The sequence below is a fragment of the Idiotropiscis lumnitzeri genome, chromosome 5 (assembly GCF_059441095.1).
Source record: "Idiotropiscis lumnitzeri isolate Australia: NSW breed Sydney's pygmy pipehorse chromosome 5, RoL_Ilum_1.0, whole genome shotgun sequence".
Taxonomy (NCBI): domain Eukaryota; kingdom Metazoa; phylum Chordata; class Actinopteri; order Syngnathiformes; family Syngnathidae; genus Idiotropiscis; species Idiotropiscis lumnitzeri.
The window spans coordinates 10,374,458-10,394,388 of NC_142395.1; the positions used below are offsets into that span (position 1 = coordinate 10,374,458).

Consider the following 19,931-nt stretch of genomic DNA (forward strand, 5'->3'; position numbering starts at 1 on the left):
TTTGCTTGGGGATTAAGTAGATTTGGTGGCTCTATACACTTGTAAAAAGACAAATGACTCAATTAATTGCAAGTCTTAAAATTTGGGCTTTTTAAGAAAACAAAAAACACGGACAAAGTGTTGTCACAGGTAGAGGCCAGACATGACTTTCTGGTTATTGCACGTTGTTATAATATAACGTTGTCCCTTGGAGTTATGGGGAGTGTTTTTTTTGCACTCTAGAGAGCTGAGCGCTTTCAAGTGGTCGACATGGACATTTTTCATGGAAGCACTCTCAGTTTTGCTGTCAAGAACAACTGCGCCATGGACCTGAGCACTTTTGAAGTTTTTTTTTTTTTTTTTTGAAGACAGATGACCCTCATCATTTGAACGATAGCGCTGTGGTTCACTAACTCACTCCAAGATTAACCCCTCCCATAACCTCATCTTTCCTTTTTTTTTCCTCATTCCAGAAACCGGAGACGAGAGGAAGCTGGAGTTCCTTGTGCAACCTATGCCTGTGACCAAGGTGCTGGGCACCAGTGTCTTGTTGCCCTGTGTGGCTAAAGGTTTTCCAACACCACATGTGCGATGGATGTTTAAAGACAAACCTCTCGAGGAAAGGTATGAGTATTAAACTTTTCCAATTAGTCTGTTTTTTCACCAGTTTATGTTAAGTTAATATTTTACAGGGTCATAGAGGTTGGTTACTTCATTGTGTTAAATGGATATGTTTGACATTTTCCAAAGAAAAGCGCAATTTATATCTGTAAAGAGTTCTGAAACGTGAGGCATTTTTTTCACCCATGCTCGTCCATCTCCAGGAAATTCCCCACTTGCTGGTGATTAAACGTAGTAACTCGTTCTACTCTCCATAGAAAGGCAAAAGCTCGGTGAAGATGAAACTTGGTTAGTGTGCTTTCTGCACAAAAATGTGAGGTGTTTTCTTTCTGTTCGTTTTTTTTTTTTGTCTTCCTTGACCCCATGTAGCACTGTTACACGTGGTCCAAGCCAATTGGCTAATTAGAATATATTGTGAAAAAAATCAAATCATCTCTAATTTGTGATTGAGAGCAAGCGAAGGAGAGTGGGGGGGGAGAGGGAGAGAGAGAGAGATATCAGCAGATCATCAGTTAGACCAGCATTTTCTGGCTTCAGACCTTAAATGCAGCGATGCATGTCATATTTCGGCTCCTCTGTACTGCTCCCCAAGTTGTTAATGCTGTTCTACCCGAAATCACCCCATGGGGTACCACTACCTGGACATATCATATAAGCCACAGCGTGTGCAAGATGAGGTTGCCAGCTTTCCTGTGGAGAGGAAGTTCACAAATTAGGTCCCGAACACCTGTGCCCTCACTCCTATGGTGCTCATTATCTCAGGAGGAGCATCTGAAATCCCAAATTGGATATTTTCTTGGACATTGGAAGTTGGCCTTTCAACACCCAAAGCAGGGTCTTTGTATACCACACCTTTCAATATAATTTTAACCGAAAGGAGAAGTCAACCCCCCAAAATCTTTACGATAAAATGTTCAATGCGTCTTTGCTAGTCTAAATTTATCATTCTGATTAATATTGCACATGTTTACTGAAGCTGAGCCATGACTGGTCATTATCTGAAACCTGAGCAACTGTGATGGAATTTTCAGTCGACAGCAAGTAACAAAATCGCCGCCCCGTAAGATGGCTAAAAACAGGTGGATTTTACTGCTTAACTAATTGTCCACAAATGCAATATTAATCAGAATGCAGAATCAGAATATTTGGACTATTGGGCTTGCATAGAACATATTCTTGTAAAGAAAATGTAGGGGTTGACTTTTCCTTGAACAGAAAAAAGTGCTTCATCTATGTTGAGGCAAAAGAAAATGTGATTTCTGCTTGGTAAACTCTCAAATGGGATGATGAATTTGACATCCACTTGGGTGGTCTCTGTGCCTCCATGCTGAGGTTTCACGCATTGCACCGCATTTCTAATTCAAAGTCTTGGAATTCCTTAACCGTCACTTCCAATGGGAGTTCGCTCAAAGGTACCTATTAATCTAGCTTTTAATTACCAAATTCCATTTGGGCTAAACACCCTTCCCCCAGGTTACTCATACTGGTAATTAGCAAGCGCACTCCAAACAACAGGGAGAGTTTTTTTAAGAGGTTAAAGTACACTCCGCCTTACCACTGAAATGGATTGTGGAGTGAATCTGTTTCCTCATTTTGATTTTGTTGTGACATTGATGAATGAAAGAATCGCCTTGTTGTCCTTGAGTCTCCCGTTGTGCGATAGCTGAAAGCGAGAAACTGCTGTCAGTTCTTAATTAATGCACACGTTGTGGGAGTGAGAGAAAGGAAGCGGCAAAGAGATTGTCTTAATTGGTCTTGGAAGCGCAGCGCAAACGGGGCCTTGAAAGTGACAACATCGATGCGAGAGATGTGAAATACTTTTGGGGGGGGGGACTCTTCAAAGCAGCGGGTGAGTCTGACAAAGGGGAATGCTATTTGTCTTGTTTTGTTTTTTTTTTTTCATTTAATTCCAAGAAAACGGACTAATTTGCAACACCGAATAGTAGTTTTCAAATCTACAGATTCTCAAATGTCTCACTCTCCCCCAAAACATATTTCTTTTCTCTCCACACTTTTTACTTGGCGCCGTGCATCTTTATTTTGATTTGGAATTCTTCCTTGTTTGTTAAGGCAGACAAGGATAAGAAAAACACATTAAGGAAAACACAGCTAAAAAGGTTTCGGGAGACCTATTCTGAGACTGATTAACTTTTGATATTTAGTTTACTGTCCGAGTCAACGTTACAAAAGTTGACTGAAAAACATTTTTTTTTTTTTTTTGCTTTTCGTATTTGTTGTGGTCTACAGTTTGTATCTTAAGTTCAAATTGTTTTTGTGTAGCATCGTCATTCTTGGTTATCATATTAAATATTTTACAACCAGGTGAATTTAACATTTTTGGTGTAATGTCTGCATACCATTGTTGTAGCATTACTAACCGCAGTGTAGAATAGAATAGAATAGCAGCCAATAACTCGTTAAAAACACAATTAAAGATGCGTCATTTAATTTTCAAAGGATTTGCAATATTCAAATCACTCCTCATCCAACACACACACAAAAAAATGACATTTCATTTTGACTCAACTTGGATCCACATTGCTGACTGTAATGTGGTGTAGTTTGTCAACATGAGTCATTGACATCGCCACTTGCTTAGGGGGCACAGCGAACGCTGTGTCTGGGCTCTTTGTATACACAACAACTGATGACACTCATGAAAAGTCATCTTTTGTTATTTGGAGTATCACTCTGTTGTCTAATAAAATCCTCCAGTAGTCAATGAAATGGATGAATTATTCATGGCTCTCTGCAAACTGCGAATTGGCAGAGCATGTAAATCAACCTTCCTTCCAAATCCTGTCACTCGCTCGTCTGCCCTCCTCCTTGTCCCTTTGAATTCATTTGAATGTGACTATGGATATTGCGTTCAGTCGTGTACGAAGACAGAGGAGTGGGGCAGGAAATTTGTCTGAAATTGGACCGCAGAATAAACCTATCATGCAAATGTCGTGCACATAGAAGCCCTCAAATTTACTCGATGGCGATATAAATGAAACACACACAAACGCACGTATAAGCAACGGCCTTCCTCCGCTGTTTGAGCTGCATGTACCAAAGAAAATGGACAATGGCTTTTTACTTTTTTGTCCATGCTTCATTAGAGTCAGCTGACTGAATTTAATAATGTTGAGACACAAAAGAGTCTACAAATATTTATATACAGATAGTAGGAGCTTGGAAATCTTTTAGAATCGCTTATAAAAATCGTTTATTATTGGACTTAAATTCAGCCCAAGAAAGCAATAAAATAGTCCCCTGGTTGTTTAATAATTCAACCTTGAGATCAGAAAGCTACTTGTGCCAAAGTTTCTTCTCCACAATGCGCTCGTTTTGACTCAAGAGCTACTTTTTGAAGTAAACTCATCAGCCCCTGATTTTAATCCCCGAAGAAGAAGAAACATCCTTTAATCATGTCTTTGTGACACTCTTGAAGATTTGTCTTTGTACTGCATGCATGCATTTGAATTTTTCAAGTTTTTCACATGCATGCGCATGCACACGCACACACAATACATGAAAGACGTCAAGAATGGTGGGTGAAGTTAAATTGTTGATACTTTGACAGCAGTGATTTTGTTTCTTTTGTTTTTTGCAATTCATCTGCAGACACTTATGAAATAAGTAATTGTGGCTTGAAGGCAAAAGCATAAAAAACAACAGCAGATCACAGACGTGAGAGCACAGAAGTTCTTTTCTTTATATGAATAATTGCAGAATAAATATTCTTCTTTTCTCTGAAACACGGCACAGTGATGGATTTAACAGGGGAATGTGTTAAGTTAACTTTAGTGTTGGATTGCATTTTAGTGCATCACAAAAACTAAATCTTAAAGTCTGTTTCCTTTTTTGTTTGATACAATTTCCTTCCTTACATTACCCAAATGTTTATCCAATCAGATGAAGCAAAAAAAAAAATCAAAATGATCAGAACAAAATGTATTTATATCTTCAATAGGGTGTGCTGTGTATTTGTACAAGGGTGATATAAGGATGTAATTTCCGGTAAACATACAAAATAATCTAGGCGGAATAAGTCATGCCAAGTGTCGGAACTCAGTGTGCATTACTGATCTTGTATATTTAGCTAATCAGCCTCCCACTGAACACGCAGATGAGTTGCACATCTAACTCTGTGACCACACCAGGGGTCATTACGGCTGGTTACACCCTCTACACTTTATTTATTTATCCCAAAAACACGGTGCCATTGACATTTTATTTCTGCCTGAAAAGTAATTCTTGAGTTTCCAGTGGAAGTTTTGACTTGCATGGTCTTGAAAGAATATTTTAAAGGTGTGTTTTAGCACGTGTGTTTTTGATTATATATTTACTTCAACATTTTACAATAAATTTTTCTAACCCAACAAAATAAGACCAGGAACCCAAGTGTAAAGAGGAGTTTTTCAACTTTTCTGAAGCCAGCACATGGACCGTATTTTCCGGACGATATGGCGCACTTTATTTTCTATTAGAATTTTCTATGTTGAAAAAAAAAAATAGTTGTTTACTGGATATACAGAATGATTTCGTAATCTGAATGCACATACAGATTGTTCAAACAGTACCTTTTAACACGACTACTACTTGGCTAATTAAAACAGAAGAGACCCAATAGGAAAAAAAATTGAGATTTATTTCGCGTCTTTTCTGAACTATTTAGCGAAGAAAAATCCACAGAAAAGCCGCACTCCTGTATTAGCCGTATGGTTCAAAATATGGAAAAAAAGTAGCGACTTATAGTCCGGAAAATACAGTATTTTACATTGGAAAAAATCTCAGGGCACACAACCAAACAAACAAACTAGACTAGTTGAGTGAACAATTATACCTTATTTGTTGCAAAAACAATTTTGGGGGGGCCCAATTAAGCGTAATTGATTAACTTCCTGCAGCTGATTCGGAATCACCGGAGTAGAATATTGGAGAAAAAGACAAGCAGTTGATGCATGCCCGCATGGGTAGTGACATTTTGCAAATGACTTGTCTTTGGGCTTTAGCTGCTCCGTGTGCATAGAGAAGAAGAGAAATGTTGTCTGTAAGTAAGTTTTTAAATATTTCGGAAGTACGTATGTGGCACATGCATCCACGCTTGCTTTGCCAAATCCAGGAGTGACTAATTTCACCATGTCCACCTAAGCTGCCAAGTCATTGGCTGAGGAACTTGGGGTGGTTATTACTGTATGTTAATTGCGTTAGTGTGTAGGTGCAGAAATACTCAAACTGATATTTTCAGAATTCGGCAAATTGAAAAATGTACTTGGTTGTTTAATTTCATATTTGATGGAAGAGCAGACCCTCCTGAGAAGCATATATGTGTATACAAACATTGTAAAGTCATTCTCCTCTATTTCTTCCCTTTTAAGAATGCAGCATTTTTGTCAATGGCGGCAATGTTCAATGAGTTGTACACCAACATTGAGCGAAATTGCCTCCACGTAATAATTTCAAGCCAATTATTGTCTGTTCCAAGATCTCAAGAGAGCGTAATTCAGTCTCAAGAGCTCTTACGCTGCTCTTAAATATTGATGTTAGTGTTTCCTCTAAACAAGTTGATAAACTCACTGCTGGTCTTGTATTTTCTCTTCTCTTCTCATACAAGAGGAAGCTTTGAATGCAGCACTAAAGGCTGAGCGTATCAATAGTTGTCCTGGTGAGCCAAAATACGGACTGCTTGGTGCTGTGAGCCGAGCGACGTCTATCAGAGAAAGGGTTCGTACCGTGTGGTTTGGATGTTCACAGCCTCCCAGCATGATTAGCTTTCTCTTCAACTGTTCACAGGGAAGTAATCAGGGCGCTGAAAAGCATTTGCTTGACATTTGAGTTCTATGCTGTGCTTTGAAAAAAAAGAAATTCGCTTGTGTTCAGTTGACCTTATAATTTGACTTGGCAACATGGATTTATCGTGTGGCTGCCGTCAGTCTATAAGTTTCAGCATGGGGAATAAGATGTGCATGTCTGAGTGACCAAAAGCAAGGATATTTGCTAAACCAATCAATGTGATCAGGCCACCCCTGCCCACCTTGTAACTCCGCCCCTGTTTTTATGCCTTTAAAGCAGGGTTGTCCAAAACTGTTTGCAAAGAGGGCCATATTTGGTGAGGTGAAAATGGGTGATAGCCGAGCATTCAGCTTCCAGTTGCTTTAATTTTTCACAGTTGTCCTTTCCAGTGATCTTGTCGTAGTTTGCACGTTTTGTCTGGCAGTGACTCTTGACATTGAATTCTTTGAAAACAGCCACAGTCTCGAGTTCTCACGTTCTCTAGTAGCAACCTTCTGTTCCCCTGTTGATGAAAGCAGGTATATATCTATGCATGAAATACTGAAATGGAGAAAGTCATCAGACTTCCCAACTTGGGATGGGTTTATAAACCTTATAAACATACCCGCACTTAAAGAAATTACATCGTAATTTGCATTTGCGGATTGCCATGCTTACTATAGAAAAACGTTCCGTCAGCCATGCATGCATTCACTTCTTTTTAGTAGAACAGTCACAAGGAGGCCGCCAGTGACTGCTATCCGTAACTAGTATCGGCTGTCTTGATGAGACTCGATATCACCTTGAAATAAGGTCGGTATTGGCCTGATGCCAATACCTGGTATTGGTACTCGCCCATTCCAAGTATCTATTATTCTTAGTCTATGCAGTAAGAGACTTTGGTCGAAAGACAATTGGTTTTAACAAAACGTGGCGAGTACACTGTCAGTGTTGCACTTCGAAACCATCGTGGCTAGTCCTGAAGTGAACAGTGTGTTGTCTGTCAAAATGCCGCCAAACAGTGATGGTCACAGCATGTCGAGTGCCAGCACACACTGTTGCATACTCAGGGAGAGGAAAAAAAAGGAGTTGCAGTGGAAGCACTCTTTGTAGCTACTGAAAGCAAAAAAAAAAAAAAAATCAACCTGCAACACTTCACTGCCCTCCTTTTCCCTGCATGTTTCTCTCATTCAGAACCTGCACCCCTCAACTACACCCGCCTTGTTCTGACCATATTTGGATAGCACTCCTTTGTTCTGATTCTCTCTCTCCCTCTCACTCGCCCTCTCTCGGTCTCTCTCTCGCTCTCTCTCTTTCTGTCTCTCTCTCTCCCTCCCTCCCTCTCTAACTCCCTCCCTCTCGCTCTGTCTATCTCTCTCTCTCTCTCTGTCCCTCGCTCCCTCTCTCTCTCTTGCTCCCTCTCTCTACCTCCCTCCCGCTTTCCCTCTCTCGCTCCCTCTCTCTCTCTCTCTCTCTCTCTCTCTCTCTCTCGCTCGCTCTCGCTCTCGCTCTCGCTCTCACTCTCCCTCTCTCCATGTGCTGTTCTGGATGCAAGCTATTGATTCATGCTTTCCTCCACTCACCTCCTCCTCCTTCTCGTCTTCCTCTTCCTCCTCCTCCTCCTTGCCTATGCTCCAGTGGTTGTTGAATCAAGCCTGAGCTTTGGGCTAATTGGGGAAATCAAAGTGGGTGCCGTTTAATACGGAGGGCCAGCGGTTAACTGGAAAGCCACGTGAGTGTATTTCTGGATCTGGTGTAAATATTTTAGAAAAGATTTTTTTAAAGACTCCTCAGAGGGGTTTGACTGATGAAAAGCATGGCTTGTTCAGTTTTTAGCAGGATAACAACACACTATTGCAGAGTCTGAAGCATTCTAAGGTGATGGTTTTATTTGGGCAGCAACCATCTCAGAAGTGAATGAAAAATGTTTTGTTCTTGACAGTAAACTGCTGCCATCACTCAGTAAACGTGCCATTGGGGTTAATTAATAGCTGATGAAAGAAAAAGAAAATGTTTCTTGAGGCAATGTATCAATAATGCACTCATTACTATTGTGCAGCATCACACTCAAATAGACATGCCAGAAACATTTCTACATTGCACCTGTATATTTCACAACATGGCAGCGTCTGTGAGATCTCAATAGTCAAACGTTATTTAATGTTTATTTAATGAATTCCAGTCACAATTTGGGGAGCGGCTAATACATTTGTTGTGCCTGATAGTGGGAGGATTAAAGGGAGGGAGTAGACCATGGCCCAGCGGGGAGTGCAGCAGGCTGAAACCTTCCCTAACAATGTGCTTCAGGGAATAAAGACTGAAATTAGTTTCTTCTAAATTGGCAAATGTTGAAAAAAAATGTGATCGTACCGTGGGCAGCCCATGATTCCTTAACCCATCAACGCTGCGAGAAAAGGAACTTGAGGCTAAATCTTTACTTTATTCTTTTCCTCAATCCTCTTTTTCTTTTCCCCAGTGAGGGCCGCAGGGAATTGCTTGGAGGTGGCAGCCTTCAGCTTTCCAATCTCACAGAGGACGATGGTGGCATCTACACCTGTGTGGCGGACAACAACAATGCAACAATTGAAGCCCAGGCTCAACTCACTGTGCAAGGTACCTTCAACAAGCCCAAAGTCAATTGACTTTCCATATTCCTGTTACTCAGGGTTACTAGAAAATAATGAAGCCAAAACTATTAATGTTATGTAGTTTGACAGTACTTAATGCTTTGGCTAGTGAGTATACAGTATAAATTGTACACTCGCACTTCCTACCTTCGAGTTTTACATAAATCACCTGGCTAGAAAACCATAGGCCTCTTTTAAATAGCATTTTCCCCGGTGGTCAAAAGGTAACCCAGATCAGAAAATGTTAGCTAAACTGCACTTGGCCAATGTTGACTCATGGCATAATTTGTTTGAAGGCACATAGGGGGGGAAATACAATGAGTGCCGGTATTTTATTCCCCGTCCTATCTGAAGCAAGTCAACAGTTTGGTGTACAGCAACATTTAAGTTGGGAAACACCCTGAGGCTGTCCCGCAATGTCACCCCATTTCACACAAAGCCACATCACGCAAGGACTCCATCCCTTTGCTCACAAATCCCTTTCCTCTCCTCTTCAACACCCTTTCATCATTTCCTGTCAGACACTGCGATTAAAGGAGACAGTAATGGAAAATTGGATCAGGTAACAGGAGGACATCTGACTTTGCTGCCTTTGAGCCTTCTGATCTGCCACTTCAATTCCTTGAAATCCCTCATGTCTAATACCTGACCCGTGACCCAGCTCCAATGTTACATGCGTGTAGAAATTGATCTCCAATATATTTGAACGGCATGAGTCCTTATGTTAAGTTAAAACAGTCGTGTTCTACTGATCTACACTGAGAAAATGCTTTTTTCTAGACCAAATTAATGACGAAAGAAGATTGTGGCATTGATTTGCTCCTTGAAACATCGATCGGTTTCCCCCAAGAAATAACTGTGCTTGTAAATTAAATTCATCCAAATTATTTTTCCAATGCTGACTTTTGCTGGCATTTTTACTTGATATATTTGGAATTGGATACATAATGTTGGCTATAGGCCGCTCAAGAAAACACATTTATAGTTTATACCAGCAAATGGAATCTGGCTCCATGATAAATTGAAGTCTCTGTGGCTGATATGTATTCATTGGGAGAACCTTTTCGTTCTTTAAAAATCCCTTTCACACAATAGTCTTGAGAAACAAACCGGTACTTTCATGAAAATCCAATATATATATATATATATATATATATACACACACACACACACCCACACGCCTACAGACACGCAATGTACATTTCAGTGTTTGGATCACCCTATTACTTCAAGCTACTTACAGCACATCTATCCACCAAACTTATGCTGTGACTTTGCTATAACATCTCACCCTCTATTAGAGCTGTCATGATTAATGAGGCAAGAGGAGACAGCGGTTTTTGATTCTGGTCATGATGAGGACACCGCCCAGTGTGTGTGTGTGCGTGTGTGTGTGGATGTGCAGAACAGAAATAGCTCCTACACTAATATGTAGGTTTTTCCTCTTCTGGTGCTAAAGGTTTGTGTCCCTCATCTATCATGTCCTGTTGTTTTCATGGCAGCAGTGCCCTATTTTTTTGTTTTGTTTGGGGTTTTTTTCCATTTGTTGAGTCTACTGTACATGGATGAAATGGCAGGCCCTGTAAAATTTCCATGACTTTGCAACAGAAGGTCAAATAACATCTCATGCAGCAGCAGTATATTTTCCTTGTTGCAACAATAACAAAAATAAAGTTTAGACCCTCATTTTGCCAGAGTGTTTTTGGATAATTTTACCCCTTCAACACTGTAGGATTAGTTTGGGAAAGACCCTTTTGTGTTCCAGCATGACTGTGCCCCTTCGCATAAAGTAAGGTCCACAAAGGTAAGGCTGGAGATGATTGGTGTGGAAGAAATAATTGTAATTTACTAAGATTGGGAGCAAGGCGGCGGCACGGTGGTCCGACTGGTTAGCACGATGGCCACACAATACGGAAGTCGTGAGTTTGATTCCGGCTCCGGCCTTCCTGTGTGGAGCTTGCATGATCTCCCTGTGCCTGTAGGGGTTTCCTCCCACATTTCGAAAACATGCATGGCAGGTGGATTGGACACTCTTAATTGCCCATAGGTATGAGTGTGAGCGCAGATGGTTGTTCGTCTTTGTGTGCCCTGCAATTGGCTGGCATCCAGTTCAGGGTGTACCCCGCCTACTGCCCGATGACAGCTGGGATAGGCTCCAGCACCCCCCGCAACCCTTGTGAGGAGAAGCGGTACAGAAAATGGATTGATGGATGTGAGCAAGGCCTATTTCACAATCCTGATTAATATTTCTAAAAATGTATTTATCGCGATTGGTCACATTTTCAACCCTGTGAAATGAAAGGTGGCATTCTTCATTTATTTATTTATTCATTCATGACTGACAGCCTCGCGCCCCGCTCGTGCCCCGGGCGGAAGGTGCTCCTCTTCGGCTTAATTGTCACGCACGCCGGACCTGCTCCCCCGAAGCGTGTCTCCATTCGGTTGAACTCGGTTTCATTTCGCCCCGCTCGTGCCCCGGGCGGAAGGTGCTCCTCTTCGGCGTAATTGCCACGCACGCCGGCCGGCCTCCTCCGGAGCTTTCGTACGGTCCCGAATGGAGCGAAATGTCGCCCCGCTCGTGCCCGGGCGGAAGGTGCTCCTCTACGGCTTAACTGTGACGCACGCCCGCCCTCCTCCCCCGGAGCTTCCATTTGGTTAAACTTAGGGGCCGCTTGACACCGCCCGTGCCCGGGCGGAAGGTGCTCCTCTTCGGCTTAACTGCCACGCACGCCGGCCGGAGCTCTGGTACGGTCCGAACCGCGTGAAACGTCGCCCCCGATCGTGCCCGGGGGAACGTGCTCTTCTTCGTCCACTCTCCTCTTCGCCCACGCTCTTCTTCGGCGCACGCCGGCCGTCTAACCGCTCCAGTGCCCCGTCGTGCCGCTCGGCGAAACTACAATGCCCCCGCGGAGCGGAGCAAATGGAGAGCCGCGATCGTGCCCGGACAAAAAAGTTTTTCATTTTTGAATATTTTTTAGACCCGCGAAGCACTGAACCCGCGAAAGGTGAACCGCAAAGTAGCGGGGTTTCACTGTATATAATTACTTGAGTAAGATATTGGAATTAATATAAAATCATCAAATATAGAGTATATTTCGATTTAAAGACTATTCTAATAGCTTTCATTGATCCTTGAATATGATTTTCCTCTCAAATACAATTCCGATCAAAACTGAGTCAGGCTCCTTTCTTATATCCCTCTTATAGAAACGTGAAACTTCTCCAAACTTCTTGCTTTTAGGATTTAGTTCTGCCCACCAGCACCACACTCCAGCAGACTTGAGCAGGTTGTTTTAGTCTCAGGTGACACGCCAAAGGCGTACAATTAATATAGTGTTTGGACTTGCAAAGTGCACAAATTATTTTTGATTTCGCCAATGATCCAATTTACGTCAACGCCCGTCAGTGACTCGCCTCTAAGTTTGGCTACAAATTGAGCAAAGGTCATCTACCACAGGAATTACGTAAAACTGATTTAACTGCGTTAATAGCGCTTTATAACAGCTAAATTAATCTCCGAAGTTATCGCTTTAACTTTGACGGCCGTAGTTTAAATACAAATTATATACATGACAAATCCTTATTGCAAACATCAAATCTCTTTATTTGTGTCTTGCTATAGTATAATTGAGTTCATGTACTTAAGGATTATTTTTTTCTTTTGTTTATTTTTTTTTTTTAAATAAGATCCACACCAAATGTTGCATTTCGCACATCAAATTAGATTCTGCTGAGCGACAAACCCGGAAGTGTGACGTCATACCAAGGGATTTATGGCATAGTACACCATTGAAAGTGTATTAGGCCAGTCAGAAATCGACTCGGAAAGCGAAATCTCAAACATATCTGAGGGGATCCACATATTTGAAGCGTAGGAGGAAGCGGACTTTGTTGGAATTATGTTCGTTGGACCATACTGGTACGAGCCTGATGCTCAGGAGAAGGAAAATATTGTGCCTGAATGACCGGACATGGAGTGTGACGAGACGAGCGCAGTTTTGATCGGGTCGGGGCGCCTTAATTTGAAGGTTACTCGACCCAATCAACTGTTTTATGAAACATCACTTGGAAGTGTGACAGCTCTGACGAAGGCTGAAGTGACAGCCGAATCTGTCAGCGAGGTAAGAGTGATTTGCTCTCCCCCAGAAAAAAATTATTTGTCTGGAAAAAAAGAAAATGTGGTGACATATATACAGGCTCGGTTTATTAGCTTTGCTTTGTATTAAATTCGATGCTCTGCCATGCGGCAAATGACGCACGGTGAGATTTGGTCCATTTATTCTGCTAGTGTCAAGACCACATGTTTTCGTGGGTTGGTTTTGTCATTGGTAACGTATTTAAGGGATATATACACACTTGCTGTTCAACTCTACTTAACACCTGCCCGCTCTTCTCCTCGGCTATTTTTTCACATATTGTCAAAATACAAGCTGTCACAATACTGCAATACACACCACATGTTTTTCAAAATGGTTTGTATTTACACCTACCTTTTTGCGAACTGTTTATAATAAACAAAATGCTTGAGAAAGTAGAGAACTTCAAAGTGCTTTTGGCAAAGACACTGTCTTGAAATTCCCTCTATTTGGCACGGCGAAATTAGTCCATTTAGTGCCCTGTTTTTTGTTTTGTTTTGGGGGGGCACTCAGAAGCTTCCCAGAATACTAACAATGCATCGCCACACAGCGCCGAGTCATTTTGCCGAAAATCGCGACAACGATGTCATTGAGCAGATCACCGGACAATAAACAATGCATTGCAATGGCGACTGGCAGTTCGTGGTTCTTTGTATGACGTAATTCCCAAAGAATACCAGCGATTGCCGAACAAAAGCATTCTCGTTGTTCGGACTTTGCTACGGGGCGAACTATGAATCTAGGACGTTTGTGTTAAAAAAAACTAACGTGAGTATTCTTAAAATAGATTTATTACTCAAAATACGATTGGTCAAGCTTACCACAAACTTTCACTTTAACTTTACACCCCAAAATGCTGTTTTCAGATGAGTATTTTGGGAAAGGAAAGGTGATCAATCCTAACAGAAATTAAATAAAAAATAAAAAAAAAAACCTTCACTCCAGCTTTGAAAAGCAAACAAAGCAGATGAAGAGCTGCGCCCATAGTCACACCTTTTCCATTTCCTCAGTGGGTGTTATCAGCAACGAGGTGTCTTTGTCTGATTGTCATCCACCGACTGGCTTGTTTGGAGTTTTGTCTTCCATTCTTTTCAGATTAAGAAAAATCTGCAACTCACCAGGGTCATGTAAGTGCTATTTGTCACTTTGACAGTAAAGTTGCAAAGAACACTTTCATTTTGATGCCCGGTGAAAAACACCACCCCCCACATTGTCAAATGTCTGTCTTTTGTCTCCTCTATTATTCAACTTTTCCAAGGCAATTTATTCTCAAATGAATGAAATTATACAATCAGAGAGTGTCATGATGTTTTCTATAATGTCGTACTAGCCATAGTTGTGCAAACATTTTCTTTTGCACATATCTGGCATACCTGGCTTCGATTTCAGGTCCGTGGCCCATTCACATTGACTGGCGGTCAGACCAGGATGTTATCCACTTTGTGATAGCTGAGATTAGTCTCCAGCTTTTCTTTGAGACTGAATATGGTAAAAAGTGTAGATGTAGGATAGCGGAGTGTGCACAAAAGCAGCTCTTTGCCATGATGGGATGAAGATGGATGGAAATGCAAACAAAGCGAAACATCACCATTTCATGAAAAAAAGAAAACTATACAATGTTTTGCAGAGGCTTTACATGATACAAGATTTTGGAGCCAATCATTGATCAGCGAGTTTAAAATAAAAAAATAATAATAATAAAACATTGATCTGATCAGGAGATACATCCAATCTATTTAGGCAACTTGTTTATTGACTGTATAGTCAACCCACGCGATTCACTGGGGATCAGGACCGGCCTGGCTCACGATTAGCCCAAATTTGCATTTAATTGATGCTCATTGAAATGTATTGGGGGAAAAAACAACAGTCAAACCCTAGAAATTCTCCCAAAAACGCTACTAAACATTAAATACACGTTTTCTTTTTTCAAAGCAATATTGTAGTGTATATATATACACACATACATACACATACACAGTAGCTGTGAAGGTAGTTTAATTTAGTACTTAAGGTAATTTAAAAATCAGAAATCAGAAATCCCTTTATTGTCATTGTACTCAAGTGTGCAACGAGATTAGAGAGCTCCCCTCTCCAGTGCAATACAACAATAATTCAGATAAATATATAAATTAGATAAATAAGAGAATAGTTAGTGCAATGGAAAATAATACTGAATAGGGTATATAAAAACACATCACGTTGCTGTTCTGCAAGGTACGGGTGGTCGTGTGTGTGTGTGTGTGTGTGAGTTTAGAATGGAGATGGCTCTTGGGAAGAAACTGTTTCTCAGTCTATTGGTCCTTGATTTGATGCATCTGTAGCGCCTGCCAGAGGGCATCAGGTCGAACAGGTGTGAGTTTGGGTGGGTATTGTCTTTGACGATGTTGAGAGCCCTTCTGAGGCACCGGGCGGTGTAGATGTCTGACAGTGAGGGGAGAGGGCAGCCAATAATCCTTTGCGCAGTTTTGACTGTCCTCTGGAGCCTCACTCTGTCCGCCTCAGTGCAGCCGCTGTACCAGGTGGAGACACAGTACGTCAGCAGGCTCTCGATGGACGAGTGGTAGAAGGCCAGCAGCAGCTTCCTGTCCAGGTTGAATTTCCTGAGGACTCTCAGGAAGTGCAGACGCTGGTGGACCTTCGTTACCACTGCTGTGGTGTTGTGTGTCCAAGAAAGGTCGTCGGAGATCTGTACTCCCAGGAACTTGAACGTGTGGACCCTCTCCACACCCACGCCTTCGATGCAGGGGGGGGGCGGCACCGTCTTGTTCCTCCTGAAGTCGATGACGATCTCCTTTGTTTTTGCAATGTTGAGTTGCAGTCTGTTGTGTATCTTGTATACATTTTTGTTTATGTTTTAAATAAGGTATTCACATAATATTAACTCACTCTACAGACTTTCATTCTGAGAGCAGTTGTGTATGTGAAAGCACTTAAGGACAAAGGTAGCTAGGGATACAATCTTTCAAAACATTGCTTAGTAAGCCCTGTAATGGACACAAGTGCTCTGAGTGCTTCCAGACAATTAAATTATTTTTTCAGAGGATAGGTATTTGTTGTTCCTGTTTGTTTAATCCATCTATTGTTTTTAAAGTTTAATATATAATATATTCAGTGCACTCCCCTGTATTAAATATATACAGTATATGGTACATAGAACAATGAGGCAATTTTCAAAAGTGGGCATTCTGTCAGGACAGTCTCTGACATATTCCCATTTTGCTGTTACATGAAGAGAAACTTAAAAAAAAAAAAAAAAATGACGGACTAAGCACTGACGGAAGTGGGTTTTCACACCGGACCTCTCAATCCGTCACTGGCGGATGCCCGTTTCCGTTACAATTGATGGATACAGGCACAGCGTATTAGCTGAATGTTTGTTGGTAGTGGTGAATAAACAAGCCCCAAAATACCCCCAATAAGTTTAATCCATGATAAGACATTTTGGACTTGTTCTCTGGTCTATTGTGCTGTAAAAATGTGGTATGGTGTCATAAAGTATTTGCATAATTTCAGTAGCACTCGTAACCGTCGAGTTTCTTGTTCACCCTTGGAGAAAGAAAGAAAAACAAAGGAGAGACATTTTCGGCATAGTTAATTTAGAATCTCCAAGAGTTTTCATAAAGGATCCTAAATCCCTAAAATATGACCAATTGTCATTGAAATTTACATGGACATGGATAAAAATATTGGGATGGGCACCACATTGGTGACCCCTGCAAAAGACCATACCTTTACCTGCTAAACAGAAGAAAGAATTGGGGGGTAACAAATAAATGAATAAAGGCTTGATGCAGTTACTTTAAGTACTTAAATTGCGTAAAAAGTTCTTTCAGTGCTTTTGCTCACCTATAAAATTATTTCCTTACAAATGATGATTATTTTTTTACCATTTACTTTAATGCATTCAGGGTCACCCGAAAACAGGATCTTCAAAAAAAAAAAAACTTTCAAAAAAATCCCTGAATGCACTTTTTTTTTAGGTTTAAGCAGCTCCTTGGATAACTTTTTGTGACCTTTAAATGGCTCACTTGAGTCTTTCTTCCATCTCTCCCCATTTCGAATTGCCTTCATCTAATTTGCTTTTGCTCATGTGCTTCTCCATTGTTGGCTCTGGGATTTTGCCTTCATTAAAACTTTTCCATTTACAGTCACTTTTAAGAGGCATCTGTGTGATGAAAAAATATATACTGAAAAATGTCTTCATCTGAATGTTTTGTTGAAATTTGCCTATTCTTTCTAATTCTTAACTTTAATGTTACTTTATTCATTTGCCATTGACGTTTGAGTTTTTGTTTCTCTTCATAGTATTGTTTTTTTCATGATATTGTTTTATAATGGCTTCTATGAAACATTTCAGAAGTGTGTATATGCCTTTAGAGAAATTGAAAAGGTCTTCGTTATCATCCATGAGCCAGAAGTAAAAATTTGCCAATAAATAATGGATTAACAAAGCAATCAGCAGACATAAGACACATAACAATAAATACAATCAAATATTTATAAAGAGTAATTTATGAATGATGTAATAGCAGGAACAACTGACTTCTTCCATCTGTTTGCCCTCCACGAGCCAAAATATATGTGCTGCATGTCTTCATTACGAGCACCGCAACCGACAAAGACTGCTGGGGCCTGCTAATCTAAACATTGCTTTGCTGCTCAGTCAGAGAACAAAAACACACAGCCTTGTTTTCCTTTTTTTTAAGGCAGTCATTTATTTTTCATAGCAGGGTCGACTGATTTTCTTGTCAATTTGAGCTGGGGTACCACTCGCATGGAGGAGCCATTTGTGGAAAAGCACTTGAGCTTCTACTTTGTGGCCTTGTGTGGACTGTTGATGTGCCTGTATAGACTATGTAAAGTAACTTTTTATTGACATTTTAAAACATCTTGATATCACCCTTAAACTCTCACACTTGGGATATTAGGTTTCAAAAATATTTCCCATATTCGCATTGAAAATAAAATCTGAAAACAGCCACAAATTATGTGAGGGTGTGCGCAACCACATTATTGAAATGTTTTCTTTTTATTTCCCCTATGGAACTGATTTATTTTATTTAAATTGAGATGTCTGCGTTATAGGTCACATTAAATGGTGTAAAATTATTTTGGATTGATTTATTTTAACCAGATATTTAAGCAGGGATGGCTTTATAATTAGACTGTGTATACAGACGTTTCTCCTCGCTTACATGTGAAGCAAGCCAAATTAAGCAAAGTCCTCAGTTACCATTTAACGGACATGCATGAGCACAACACTTTTGCTCGGTCCAATAGGCTCCAAACGTTTGAAGTCCCTAATAAAATATGGTGCATGTCTGCTCACATGGTAGAAGGATGTAGAGGCTGGAGATGAAGTGATAGACAAGGAGTTATAGTTAGATTAAGTGGCAGGAAAATGGCAGACAGAGTGGAAAAACAAAGATGGAAAAAGATAAAGAAAGCTACAGGGCACCATTAAAAGCTGACATGGGCAAGTCCCGCTTGGGGGTTCACATTCATACAAAAACAGACTCAAAGCATCTGCAGACTTAGTGGTTAGACAGATTGTGACAGCATGCATGCAGGAAATCTGTTTCCATACTTAAACAAGCAGCTTTACAAACGCCACACACAAATGTGATATGCAAATACAGAAGTGAAAATCCCCCGCACACCAACAGGTTTGCAGACACAAACGCTAGTATCAGTATCCAGATGCAATTTAATATTATTCATTTTTACAGATGGCTCCACTGCCACAAGCAGCCTCAACTCCCACCACACACACTTACTAAGCTATGCTTCTTCCTTTTGAGGATATTGCATCTATTTACACATTTTAAAACGGAGCCCCACCTTTCTAAACAGATGTATGTTACTTGACGTACAGTTGATATAGACACTCACTAACTCAGAGGAGAAACAAACACCTAAGGCACACCACACTGTTAAGGTCATTATTTGCAGCTCACACATCTCGCCTTTAAGAAGCCTGGTTCACACTCACAAAAACACACACAGATGTGTCCAAAGCAGGATGATGCCATTTTTTTGACTGCAATGCAGTGAGCGGGTCATCAGCTATCGCCAGCCATGTTTGCTTGCTTGGTTGCTCCTCGTATTACCTCCATCTAGAATGTCTGTCCGTTATGGCACCTTGGTAACACACTGAACGTAAAAATAAAAATCGCAAAGAGAGATGGGGGTTAGTGTTTTCTAAGGTCAGGAAATAGACTCAGAATGTAACACCATGTCGTTTTAGCTTTTTCCTTTTTTTTTTTTATTATTCTCATAAAGGGTGCTCCTATCTACAGTGCCTAGAAAACATATTCATACCCCTTTGACTTTTTCACATTTTAAGACCTTGACAAATTTAAATTTATTTTGTTGAATTTTATGTGACAGACCAAGGCAAAGTGGCACATACTTCTGAAGTGCAAAAAAAATGATACATAGTTTTGAAAATGCTAAGTGCATTTGAATTCAGCCCTCTATACTCCGATACCACTGATTTCTGTCCAGTGCAATCAATTGCCTTCACTAGTATCCCAAAGTTTGAATATCTGATGCCTTTAACTTTCAAATCATCGTCCCAAAATCTGAAAGCTGCAAACCTATAGTACCAAGACATGGCAGTCGACCAAAACTGAAAGAGCGAGTGAGGAGAGCACTGGTTAGAAAATCAGCCAAGAGGCCCATGGTCACTCGGTACGGGCTGCAGAAATCCACAGCTCAGCTGGGAGAATCTGTCCACACAACTTTAAGTTGTGCAGTCAACAAATCTGCCCTTTACAGAAGAGCGACAAGAAGAAGGACATAG

General features: G+C 40.8%; 1 protein-coding gene across 11 annotated transcripts in view; it reads left to right on the top strand.

The window, feature by feature from the left end:
* Window positions 1-19,931, top strand: part of neo1a (neogenin 1a) — a 137,336-nt gene that overhangs the window by 73,824 nt on the left and 43,581 nt on the right. For all 11 annotated transcript variants that reach the window (XM_088296628.1, XM_088296631.1, XM_088296636.1 and 8 more), the window contains exons 4-5: window positions 453-603; window positions 8,837-8,973. In XM_088296628.1, coding sequence (XP_088152754.1) covers window positions 453-603; window positions 8,837-8,973 — 288 coding nt within the window. The remainder of the gene's footprint in view (window positions 1-452; window positions 604-8,836; window positions 8,974-19,931) is intronic.